This window comes from Lissotriton helveticus, chromosome 4_1 (assembly GCF_964261635.1).
Source record: "Lissotriton helveticus chromosome 4_1, aLisHel1.1, whole genome shotgun sequence".
Lineage (NCBI taxonomy): Eukaryota > Metazoa > Chordata > Amphibia > Caudata > Salamandridae > Lissotriton > Lissotriton helveticus.
The window spans coordinates 527946547-527960349 of NC_136063.1; the positions used below are offsets into that span (position 1 = coordinate 527946547).

Consider the following 13803-nt stretch of genomic DNA (forward strand, 5'->3'; position numbering starts at 1 on the left):
GAAAAGACTTTGTGAATAACTGTTGAACTTAACCTAGAGCCGAGTGGAAGAAGAACAAATTTAGGGACTTTCCACAGAGGACGGAGAAGGGTTAAGGTTGTCTGTCGTTGAAACAAAAGAAGAACTGAAACGGGACTTTCCGCTTTTCAAGGTGGTTCGAGAGACTCAAATAGCACAGAAAAGACTTTGGGTGCTTCCCGAGAACGAACTACTTTGTACCGAGACCATGGCGCCTGGAAACCCGAATCATAGAGCCAAATGCATAATAGGCACTCTTTTAGGAGGAGTGATACTCCTTATACCTATAGTAGTTTTAGTTTCTTATTTTGCACCACACGAGCAGGTAGAGAAGGCTGGGGGGACATCGACACCTATCACTCCTAGCCAGAAAGAAGAGAGAGAGCGAAGAGAGAAAGCCATACTGGCTGCAGAAAGCCGTAGGCTACACAGTGATCTGTCTAAAGGAAATTTTGGGCAAAATGCGTATGCAAAGCTGTTGTATGAATACATTAAGGCGATGGATGCGAAGGACTGTTATGTGTGCATGCAATTACCAGCTTCAGTAGATGAGGGTATTAGATACCATCACCTTCCATTGACATATGGAATATCCTGTAGTTTGTTGATTAGTATCCTATATGGGCGAAATCACTTTGAATATTTCTTTTCGAATTATGATGCTGTGTTACCAGAAGTCCCGAATTACAAGCATTTGAACAAGTGGGATTATTATAAGTCAGAGGACAGACTTGGATATTTTTTCATCCCCACTCAAGAGTTAGACACCCCGTATGCACATCGACACAACCTGACATGTTTGTTATCTGATACAGAAAAGAAGTTCATTGAACAAGTAGAAGATAGGTACACGAAACAGAAAAAGTTGCTAGATTCAGGGCAACGCAAGGTAGATTGGACCGAAGAAGAGAAGCAGCATAAGTCAAGAGGGAGCTATGGTCCAATAGCTCTGGATGAAGTACAGAAAGGGAAGTTGTGTCTTCACAGACCACAGACGTATTATGAGAATGTGTATGTGGGTCAGACTACGTGTGATCACACCTTCACCTTAGAATACTATACAAAGGACTTCTTGAAGAGTGTGGTTCAGGTGATTCCTACTGTGTATTTTGTCTGCGGAAGGAATGCGTATGTGAGATTGCCAGAGAAGTGGTATGGAACTTGCTACCTTGCAATCATCTTTCCCAAGATTTATCATACGGAAGATTTTGCACTCTTAAAGGGAGGGCCTCAAAGGAGGGTTAAGCGAGGGGAAAGTGCTGGAGCAATTGTGGGAGATGTGTTTGGAGCAGCGATACCTATGTTGGGTGTCATTTTGAATGACATAAAGATACGGCGGCTGGCGACTGTTGTGGATGAATTGTCAATGAATACTGCCAAGTCATTGGTGTTGGTTGAGGGTGAGATGTTGTCGATCAGGACAATGGTTTTACAGAACCGTCTTGCTCTTGACGTCATTCTAGCAAAAGAGGGCGGGGTCTGTAAACGTTTGAAGGTCCAAGAATGTTGCACTTATATACCAGACAACTCTAAGGATCTGGAGAAATATATAAGCAACATTACTGCAATCCATTATGAAATTGAGGACTTGACGCAAGAGAATGCGTGGGAGACGGTTGGCAAGGGATTTGGGAAGGTTGGAAGCTGGTTTGCCAACTTGGGAAAGAGTTTTCTTGGATTTGTACTGAAGCCCCTTATCATAGCAGTGGCATGTGTGATTGGATTGTGGAGTCTAGTGAGATTGTACAAGTGGTACAAGTCCAACAGGTTGGCGAGATCAATGAGAGCGCAAGAGATACGAATGGAGAGGCTGCAGGACAGTCAATACCGCAGTTTGAGAGCGTTGGAATCGTTCAAGCGAGGGAAAATGGCCACAAGCTCAGTTTAGTTGGTTCTTACCCTAAGGAAGATGTGTGGGTGGTGATGACACGGGTCATCAAAGGGGGGAACTGAGAGAGCGCCATTTACAGTGAAATTTGTAGGGGTGCAGCATATGTACAAGTAGTCAGCACCCGTATATATATAGAGGACTTTTAATCATGTTTAGATGCAATGTATGACAAAGTACTAACGTATATTGGTATCAGAGAATGTGCAGAGCCAACGTTACAAGGTGCAATTCATATTTGCTGCAATAGGGAGATGCTTTGAGATGAAATTATACTATTAATAAGAGTGTTTAATTGATTTACTAATGTGCCTTCAGTTTGACTAATTGAAATGTGATCATGCTTTATGTACTTAATAATTAGTGAAACTAGAGAATTGTTCAAGTAAACGTGAGGCCTAAAACTCTAGCAGAGGCCTAGTTCATGGAAATGGCGCAGGCCTGTATGAAAATGTTTGCTTAAACATATAAACGGTATAAATGCTTATGAAGGAGGCTTTAGAAAATGTTGCAACATTATTAGACTGTGAGCCTATTTGCGTATATTCTTTTGCAGGTGCATCACCCAGTAGATTGCAGAGTAGAAGGGCCCATTGTGTATGAGAGTTAGAAATGCTAGACCCAGACATGGAGGAGTAGTCCAGGAATTTGAAGATACAGCTGGAAGCGACAGAGAGTCTGAGACCCAAGGACGTTTAACGGACAAGGATGGAAGAAGGCCAATTTGGAAAACTCCATGTAATCGACACCTTGGAGAGGGCGTACCTGAAGGCATGTCATTTGCATTTTGGGGTTTCGTATTAGGGACAGCACCCCGAGGGTGGAGGCAGTGCAGATGGGCTGAGGAGTCAGAGAGAGTGGTTGGTCTTGGTAAATAGCTTAGCTATGACAGATTCTCTAGTCTTGGAGAGAAGTGAGTGAACTTCTTTGAAGTCACCACTGCTGACACCTTTGATTAGGTTGGGCTATTGTTGAGTAGGGATGTCACTTAGAGTAGTGTAGGGACAGATTAACCTGGATGTATGTCCTTTATTCCGATGAGTACCAGAACCCAGGTTATAGCTATTTTGTTTAGTCTGATGGTCCTGGAATTGATCCTGGTGTGGTTCATCAGTCGCCTGAGACTTTTCCGTAGGATTATGTTTGTATTAGTGCCTGTTTACCTTTTGAACCTCTTGCTGAGGTGTTTGTACCTGCAGTTATTTTTGGTTATGTAATAAATCTTTCAAACTTAGTTTGGTCAGTGGTTCTTGGGGGAAGCAATTGGGATTTCTAAAAATTTGTTTATTCTCGTATGACAGATTGCCTAATTCACTCTATGGCAGGTAAAAAGGTCTAGTCGACCTGTGACGGGATTCTGGGGAATGGCAAGCAGACTCTAGAGGTAAAATCCCGCCTTTCCAGTATTTTGGTCACTTCCGGATTTCCGCATGGCGGAATTCTGCAAATTCCACCCAGGCCTACTCAATAGAAATTTTAGTATAAAAAAGACACATGCTTGTTCCCCTGCAAATGGATTAGTAGTAGCACCATTGTTAGTGTGCAGCATCAAATACACTGGCAGGAATTACAGTATTACACCGCAGCCAGGTGGCAAGAGAAATAAACATGATTGGATCACACTTACTCTTTTTCTGCAGCAAGATGTATCATGAGTTTATTTTGCTCTCTGAACTTTTCACCTAGGTTTTCATTTACCATTCTGTAAAGAATAAAAAGTATAAGTATGTACTCGTACAACTTTTGCTTCCTGAAAACTTCAGAATAGATAAAAAACAAAATGTTAATAAATATTTTTACATATTAAAATGTTTTCTGTGATTCAAATGTAACAGTGTCAATCAAACATCTTTCATCGCATTGTTGGAAAAACATGACATTTATCAAATGCCGAACAATGTTTCATAGGTAAACAAACTGCACTGGTATTGCCTTACTCAAATGTGTTATTTACACAGCAGAACTAACGCATGTTCTGAGTTACAGCCTTAGCATTTTGGCCTACACATATAAGAAAATTGAACAGTTTCAAACCGTTGGTCGAATGGTTTTCTGAATTGTAATAATGTAGGACATTTAAAAGCTTCTGCATAAAGGTTTCAATACCTAATGCTAACAATTTCAACTGTGTTTATTAAATTCAAGTCCTGAGGCACAAAATAAGAATTTATTAGTTTGTTAGTGGGTGTTCTAATGGGTGTGTCAGGAGAGCACACAAACAAAATGGATTAAACACCCACAATAAAATAACTTTGACTCCACATGGAAAACAATTTTCCAAATGAAGAAACGAAGAATTAGCACATTTCGCCAACACTAATTAGATCTGTATGTGTTTCTCGGAATATTTTATGTCCCTTCGTTAGGGTAATCTGTTCAGGAAAAGCACTATACAATAAAGAAATTAACCTTATTCTGCAGATTATTTCGGCAGAGATCTTTTGGCATACGCCTGCATGTCTTTTGACTCTTTTAAAGGCCTGATGACCTAATGGAGCACCTATTTAATTGAAGGATTTAATAAAAAAATGACTTTTTACTTAACTGAGAATGTTTGTGGATGATGATCACTTTAGAGTGTCTTTACAATGTTGAACTTGATAATGGCTGAAAAGAATTTAAAAAAGTCCACTGTGTAACCTATTACTGCAAATCATCTCAATGAGTGTAGGCTGTGGGTTTATCAATGCTGGTTTTCCATTTACAACATGAAGACTGATAATGAGCAGTGTTGAGGACTATACCAAACATGTCAACCCTACAAGGATATTTGTCATTCTCTGGTATATTCCAGAGAAGGTTTTGCCTGTATATTTCTTCAATCCCATTGGGCCACATTAGATTTTAAAATAAAATCACTTGTCAAAATTCATTTACATCAGAATAAGTGTGGAATAGATTGCCCAGCCACTTGATCAGCTTACGTTTCCCATCAGTCTTGTCCCTTGGGTTCGGGGTATCATGGAAATTGTATAGCAGCAGATGTTGGTACCTTGGTTATGTATACTGGCCTTCTACCAGAAGGCACTGGACATACAGACAGCTGAGAGAAAGAATTAGGACCTTACAGTTTAAACTCAGTTGACCATAGGTTGATAATTCTCCCTGGGCACAACCATTTTTTGAAGTTATACCAGCAGGAACATGGCGCTTGCGAACATTCCCAAATGGATAATGGAGCTAAACGTGGTCAAGAGATGTTTGTTGGAGGTGGTTTACTGGATGAATAAGAATTGTTGAATTGCAATGCATGCAACACAGAGATTCTGCTCTTTCGTATCTCTGCCACCTAATGGTCCAATGACTGGTGGCCAGAGGAATTACGGCTTTCTCCCCCACCACCTTCCACAGATGCGAGAAACGTAGGGGTTAATTTAGATAATACTCTTTCCTTTGCCAATAAATCTCTTCAGTTGTGGGGTCTTGCTTTGCCTTAATAGGGGCTTCGAAGAAAACACTGGAATTTGTCCTCCTAGGCACACAGAAAACGGCTGTGCAGGCATCCATCACCTTCATATTAGACTATTCCAATTCCTAGAACTCAATCGGTACTTCCCAATCTGAAAGAGCCTCAATGGCTTCCCATTGAAAAGCACATTACCTATAAAGCTCTAGTCCTGACATGTTGTTCTTTTTATCAGCGGGCTCCCAAATATATTATAATAAGCTTTGTCATTACCAACACTGGTCGTGTCCTGTGATCTGATCTCAACTCTTAAAATGCACCTGGTTCTGCCTGAGTACTAGAAGTGGACGATCTTTCACTGTGCTGGCATCCAAGACTTGAAATACACTACCTTTGTCTCTGCAACTAAAGTCTATGTACGTCTAAACTGAGGTCTTGACTCTTTAGCATAGAATTATTTGACCTTGCTTTTGGTTTCTTTCTTGTGTCTCAAGCACTGGGATGCCTTTTGGCAGCGGTGCACTCTATGAATTGATTGAATGATTGATTGATTGATTGATTGCCCCAATAAAATATGCTACCTCTGTGCTTTGAAGGATGGGATTCAGTCCTCCCACATTCCACAAGCAAAATTTGAGAAAAGAAGTAGTCATAGATTTTAGCAACATACAAGTAAAAGTAAGCCAGCTCGAGATTTTATTCTATTCTATACCACATGGGTTAGAAATAGCTTTGCAACTTCATTCCAGCAAAATACACATAGGCAAGAGGTAATCCTAATCTTTGATTGGTTAGGCCTAGAGCTGTTACCAATATTGATCACAATCTATTAGATGAGAACCTAGATTGGAGTGGTTAAATTGTACCTTGTCATAGGGCTGTACAGAAGTTGTAATATTGATGTTGACTCTAAATCTCTTACGTTGTCTTTTTTAAATGGCGTCTTCTAATTGGATAATCATCACAGTCGTTGCCATTTTGCTGTCCTATTTGAAACAATGGCGGCAGGGTGAATCTCCTTTCACTACATTGTTTCTTTTTTTTTTACCCTGAAATTCCATCAGTACTAATAAGTAATCACGAAGCAAGATGGCGCCTGATTGACGGCTGCGGTGATCGCTCCTCGCTGTCAGGCTACAGTCTACAGGATTAATGCATGCCAAATAACTTTTTGGGGATGTAAATTAAGAGATGAACGTACCCCTCATGACCCGTGGATGTAGGAAAGGTGACGCTGGCCTCCTTGCTGCGATTGAGGAACTGCTGCCAGCGGTGTCGGCAACAGTGCTGTTGGTGCTGGTGGAGCTTTGCTCCAGGAGACACACAGCCGCTGAGAATGGAGGAGTAGGGGCGGACCCGTTGGGACAGTCCGGGTGGTTCACGGCTGGATACTGCTCCACACAACGGCAAGCGGCGAGGATGCCTCCAAAGATTACACGCGGAGCCCGGGGGAAAACTCCGGATACACAGGCTTGTGCTTCACCCCGGGACAGCGCGGAAACGGTGGTTCCCAAGGGAGGGAGAGTTGCAGGCTCGGCCAATGCAAAAGGCTCGACCCCTCAGGCTCGCCTGGAATGCCCATCTAAAGGTGAGAGCTCTGATGCTTGTAAAAAAAAGAAAAAGGTGTAGTGACCACAGGGGGCAAAATTGGGACTTAAAGATTCCGGCAAGGGGAATACTATTGCGAATTTTTTCTCCGGTATTGCGCCAGCTCTGAGAAAGGATGTACAAGCACTTGGAGGAGATGGGCAAACGGATACAATAGAAGCAAGTTCGAATGAACAGGGCTTACCTCAACTCGGTCAGTCTGGTTCTACTGTAGCGGTGCACTCCACTGTAACTCCAGTACATACCTCGCAAGCTGATTTCGTAACCGGAAGCCATACCCCTCCAGTAAGTCAGGATTTGAACCATGCTCAGGCAATAGAAGAAGCACAGCAAGGGATCACTCCAGAATCAGCCATTGCACGGGGGGCTCCTGCCACTACTAAAAACCAGCTGAATACCTGTGCCCTACTAGATAAGATTGAAGTAAGCAATGACTTGGAGGGGCCGAGAGATCTTGATCTCGACTTAGGGCACAAGTTCTATTCAGTGACTGATGGCTCTGATGGATCTGAGCTTAGTCCATCTGAGGCAGAAGGGAGTAGTAACTCTCATATCTCCAGCACCACCACAAGCCCTGGCACGTCGCAAAAGATACAGTAGTGAGGAAAAAAAAACTTATGAAGAAGCAGAGAGACGGCCTAGCACGGGAGAAAAGCGTGGAGGGCTATCTCAGAGAAAGTAGAGGAAGCTTGGATCCTGCTCTGAAATGGGATTATTCTGCCACCAGGAGTACTTATCCAGATCAAACAGGGCAAGATGAGTTATCGCCGTCTTTGTAAATGATTTTTGACTCCAGTAAACAGCTGCAGGAGGAGACTTGCATGGATGGAAAGAAAAACAGGCTTGTCACGAAAAAGCTTTGGGCTGTAAGAAAAATCCCATGTTGAAGAACGCACAAGCACATTAGAGGACAATGAAGAGAAAGCCCAGGCACATGCTGAATCATACGATAAACAGCTCGTAGATCTTCAATGGAAAATGGAGGATTTTGAGAATAGGCAGAGACGCAACAACTTCCGAGTTCTCGTTATCGAAGAAGGTGTGGAAGGCGATGAAATCGGGGCGTACATTTTGAGGCTGATGAAAGGTGCTTTCCCAGAGCTGCATCATTGGAATTGGGAAACCGAGATCCAACGTGTCCATCGTTTTCCTATGATGCTAAAGAAATCATCACATTTGGCCAACGATGAAACCGTTATGCCAAGAGCGATTTTAATTTATTTGGGGAACTTTTTGCTTAGTGAAGAGATTCATGCAAAGGCACGTCCCATGCTAAATGGCTTTTGAGTACTGGTCTATTTTTTTACCAGGCCAGACTACTGCCATGTTACCGTGGAAAGACGTTGGAGATTAAGAGAAATAATTAAGCCCTTCCAAGCAAGCTTATTTGATGAACCCTCCAAAACTAAAAATTATCTACAAGAGTACATCCAGAGTCTTTACTTCAGAGGTCCAAGCAAAAGCTTATATGGATTATTTTTCTAATTTGCAGGGCGATTACGTTTTTCAATGTTTTTGATACACGGGTATGGTGTAGCGGGAAATAGCCGGGGGTAGTTAGGCTAGTCGATTTACTCGGGAGACATTTAGAGTTAGTGGTTAACAGCATAAAAAAAAATCCAGAGGGACTTGAGTGGGGGGAGGGACATGAGGAGATTAATGGGGATAGTCAAAAGTGATAGTTCTAATGAGGAACCGTTTGGCACAGAAGCAATAGATATGAGTGCAGCGAGGGGGGTCGACTTTCAGGCTCCATCACAGAGACCTATAGTCTGCTTGCTTCACAGTATAGGTGGGGAGAGGGGGGTGGAGGTCAGGGCTGGGGGTCAGGAGGGCAGGGGGATTAATAGGGGGAGTCTGGGAGTGGTAAAAAAGGGAAAAAACTCACCATCTAGAAAAGAAAACAGTTACGAAGCTCAGTCATTCAATAAAAAAAGTGGAAACGCGTGTTATATCAAATATATGGCTATAGGCATTATGTTCAACTGTACATTTTATGCGAGTAGTACCCTTAATGTTTATGGGTTGAACGACCCTGTCAAAAGGACGATGGTAGGAGAATACCTTAAGACTCTGTGTGCTGATATAATTTGTCTACAGGAGACACATGTTGAGGGGGCAAAAAAGTTTCTTCTAGAACAAATGGGCTTCCAACTAATAGCATGTACCTCGCAGGGAACCAGGACCAGGGGGGTGGCAATACTAGCCAAAAGAAGTGGGTTAACCTTTAAAAAGTGTCTATCCGATAGGTATGGTCGGTGGGTAATCGTGGAGTGCCAAATATTAGGATTTACTTTGCTCAGTTTATGGTCCTATGGTGGATGATGCCGAGATGCTTAATTGTGTTAATCAACAGCTTGCGAATTGGCCACTTTCGGTCATCGTTTGTGGGGCCCTCAATGTTAATGGTCTGAATGGGTTGTGGAAAGGGGATCCAACAAAATTTACAGGCCGTAAGAAGAAAGGCCACAGAGCTGTATTTCAAATGATGGAGGATAACGGGCTTGTTGATGTATGGGAGTATTTACACCCCTTAGGTACGGGCAGTACCTACTAATGCGCACCTCACAGGACAGTGGCTCGCTTAGATTATTTTTTAGCCTCTTCTTCTATTATCTCACTATGCAAAATTAAAAAACTCCCCCAATTGGTATCTGATCATAGCCCCCTGGTTTTAGAGATTCAAAATTATGCAGGGGCTAAAAAAGTAGCAAGCTGGACGTTTGAACGAGCTTTACTACATGATGCAAAATACGTTGAACATAAGAATAATTGGCTCAAAGAATTTCTGGAGGTTAACTGGGGGAGCGCAGAGCTTGGGGTAGTTTGGGATGCTCTTAAAGCTGGAATCAGGGAGAAAACGACGAGCTATTCTTTGAGAAGGAGTAAAATGGAAAAAACTGAGAGGGAGGCCACACAGAGATTAATTGCGGACTTAGAGGAGGAATTGATAAGTGCAATTAACCATAGCCTTAACATAGAGGAGATTCTACAAAAGTTGGCTCTAACAAAGGCTGCAGCAGGGGATGTTATCGCTGCTAAAGTAGCAGGGACATTTTTGGCATGGAAACAAACCCATCACAAATTTAGTGAGCAAGTGGAGCACATATAGGCTGTAAGGACCAGGCAGCTAGCCACTGAGGGGGAAATTACGGACATTACAACATCAGACGGGATGGTCGCTACTACCCCGAAGGATATCTGTAAGGCTTTTCAGAGGTTTTATCAAAATGTATATAGCGAGAATATGGCCAGGGACCCCAAGGAAGTTAGGCATTATTTAGAGCTAATCCCATTCAAGGCTTTTTCCCTAGAAGATCTACTGCACTAGAAGCCAGTTTTACAGACGAAGAAATCAAAAAAGCTATTTTAGATTTGCCATTAGGCAAGGCGGTTGGCCTAGATTTTATCCCCCTAGAGTTTTATAAAATTTTCTTTTCCTCATTAAGTGAAGCTTTGTGTTGTATAATGCGTCAGGTGCAGAATGGTGCAACACCCCCGCAGTCATGGGGAGAAGCTACTATGATTATATTCTTTAAAAAAGGCAAACCCTCTAGTGAACTAGGGTCATATAGGCCGATTAGCTTAATGAAGAGCAATGCCAAGATTTATTCAAAAATCTTGGCTAACCGTCTTACCTTAATCATAAAAAAAGTGATCTTGATCCGGCAACACGGTTTTATCCCAGGTAGGGGAAGTGCAGAACATATTAGGAGAGTCTGCGCTCTGTTTGATGGTACCTCAGTCACACAAGACCCTATGGCGCTTATTCTGTTTGACGCGGAGAATGCGTTTGATAGGGTCTCGTGGGGCTTTCTCTGGTCGGCACTGGAGAGAGTTAATATCGGCAGGGGGTGCTTAAGAGCGCTACAGGTTCTATACAAGAATCCCAGGATCCATGTACGGGTCATGGGAGGACGGAGTCACTTAATAGATGTTAAACGAGGAACCAGGCAGGGGTGCCAATGTTCACTCCTCCTCTTCTCTTTTTATATCGACCATTTATCAGGAGGATAGAATCAAACAGAGGTATTGTTCCAATACCACTTAAAGGATTCGAAAACAAATATCCTGGGATACGCGGACGACCTGGCCATTATGTCCGCTAACACTGCTGTAGCACTGGGTGAAATTGAACACGAGGCAGATTGCTTTGGGGCAGTCTCCGGCTACAGACTTAACAGGGAGAAGACACAGATGGTTGTCAATGAGAAGATTAGCCTGGTAGACTCACAAGTGACTGAATCAGCTACTTATTTAGGGGTTGTAATTTCATCTGATTTAACAAAGGTTGTTGAAATGAATCTCTCACCTATAATTCAGACGTCAAGGAGGGATCTTGATAGGTTGAATAATTTGCACCTATCAATCGTGGAAAGATGCAATATTATTAAAAATGCTATTCCTGGGAAGGGTTTTATATTTATTTAGAACTATACCTCTGAAATTTGATAATAGCTGGTTTAAGCAAATGGAGAGAATGATCAACAGATTTATATGGGCACAAGGGAAGACGAGAAGACCACTCAGGTTCATGAGTCTCCCTAGGGAGAGAGGAGTCTGGGCAGTTCCCGATTTAAAACTATATTATTGGGCTGCAGTATTACAATACATACGAGGTTGTTGGGGGGAACTGTGATCGATAACTGGAGGGAGGATGAATCTGTACCAGATGTATACAAGCTACTTATAAAAGGTGAAGCACGCAATTGGTTACTCAGGTTTTATGAGGCCAGCTATTATAAAAAAGTCAAATTTAAGACCTTAGGAGTGGCAGTATCGGTCTGGTCCTCTGTTAGGAAAATGCTGGGATTGGGCAGAATGAATTACTATACTCCCTTGTATGGGAATCCATCTTTGCCAGAGACGTTTCATGACAATATAATGAGGCGATGCGACGGGTTCGGGGTTAAAACAGTAGGAGACATTATAGACTCTGATGGCATAATTACATTTGAAATGGCACAAAATCGGTTTAATTTGGAGCGTAGGGAATTTTTTACGTTTTTACAGGTACGATCAGCCCTTGATAAAAAAAAGTGGGGGAGCAAAAGCTTTTGACAGAGATGTTGTTATGGATAGGCTGCAAAATCTGGAAGGCTGTTCCATCACCCAGATACATTGCGAGCTAAATCAAAAGCAAAACAATGATATTAAAAAACACTCTGAGAAATGGCGGGAGAAACTGGGTATCGAAGGTAATGAGCTTGTAAAATCGCTTAAATTGGGATGCACGGTATTGAAAGTAGCGAATTTACAGGCCCAACGATATTTAATCTTTACTATACTCCGGCTAAAATAGCTCAGTGGGGAGGACGAACAGGAACCTGCTGTCCGCGGTGTGGCACGGAGGCTGGTGTGGTACATATGTTCGCAGCCTGCCCAAAACTAGACCAACTGAAAAGGGCAATTGAGCATTTCATGGGTCAATCCTTGAGGATTATAATAAACTTATCTAATGAATTAGTGATTCTAGGTACCTGCAGGAAGGGAGTCTTAGTAGCGCACCAGGAGTTCTTATTTATTGCCATGGCGGTCACTAGGATTTGCGTAGCAGTGGCTTGGAAAGATCCTAACCCCCCACCTTTCAACAATGGGTTTCACGGCTTTTAGCCATCCATAGCCTGGAAAAAGGCCTTTATGAGAAGAAAGGGTGGAAGGCTACGAAACCGGGGAAACTCATCTGGGCTCCGCTTTCAGATTGCAAGGCTAGGATGGAACAATCACGGCCATAACTTTAGGTTATGGATATGTACTGTATAAAAACTGTATGTGATATGGTGTAACGTTGCTCTTGCGTTCTTTGTAATGTTCTGTCTTGGTATAGATTAATTTTGTATATTAATGTAAGGATTATCTCCGTTCTTTTAATACTGATGGTGAAAAAAAAAAGTACTAATAATTAATGTTGACGTTGTCTAGGAAGGACTTCTGGAAGGTCAGGATGATGATTCCTTAAGCAAACTAAAAAAAGCAAGAGTCTCTGAGATCTAACAAAGTATATTGCATGGAGGGTTGAGGACAGAAGAGTAACACAAGGCAGCCTGATTCACTTTTGTGCTGTATTTATTAATTAATATGCGTACCTTAACATAGGTGTACGTCTTCTGTTTATGTCATCAATTCCCATTCTTACCCACTGACATCCTTTTACTCATTTAACACAATTGGTACCAGCATTTTGTGATATGGATTACACCTTCTCTGATTACACATGTGATTAAGTGCACTGCTAGGCTGGGATCTCTGTAGCTGGCTATATATTTTAGTTCTTATTACAATTATAATTCGGTCATTTATCCTGCGTCAAATAACACGATAACCAAACTTAGTAGTTATCATGCATAACATGAAAACACTTCTCATCTAGGCTCAAAACGAAAACAACAACCTTCCAAACACACAACCTCCACGGTGAGTTGCTCACTTCAGCGCCCCACATAGGGGAGTAAGCGCTATACAAATACTACAATATAAAGCAATGTGTTCTAATTTCTATAAACACATTGGATGCGTTCATTATACTTTCTAAAAGTTAAATCCATTGTAAAAAAGGAATGTTCTTTTACAATAGCACATGAACAAGGTTGAACTAAAAGGAGAAGAAAACTTAAAAAGGAGTGACATGTCCCTTAAAGCTGTCAATGTTTGAAATAGTCTAAGAGGGAAAATAGACACCTGACATTACCTGGGACACAGAACAAAGCTAACAATATTTAAGAAACAAAGCTTGAACACTGAAATATTACAGATTAAAAATATAAGGCAGCTGACTTCTGAACCAGAAAGACTTCATTTGAAGTCGTCATTGACAGTTATGCTTTGACAAGAGAGCATCCCTCATCTTTTCATTTTGAGAAATGGTAGAGGAAATTCCAGTTAA

The 13803-nt window shown here is 41.9% G+C and overlaps 1 protein-coding gene across 1 annotated transcript in view; it reads right to left on the minus strand.

Annotated features, from left to right (window-relative positions):
- Positions 1 to 3599, minus strand: part of LOC144827230 (uncharacterized) — a 630276-nt gene extending 626677 nt beyond the window's left edge. Inside the window, exon 1 of the mRNA XM_078685614.1 lies at positions 3534 to 3599. Coding sequence (XP_078541740.1) covers positions 3534 to 3559 — 26 coding nt within the window. The 5' untranslated portion in view covers positions 3560 to 3599. The remainder of the gene's footprint in view (positions 1 to 3533) is intronic.
- Positions 3600 to 13803: the final 10204 nt, after the last annotated feature.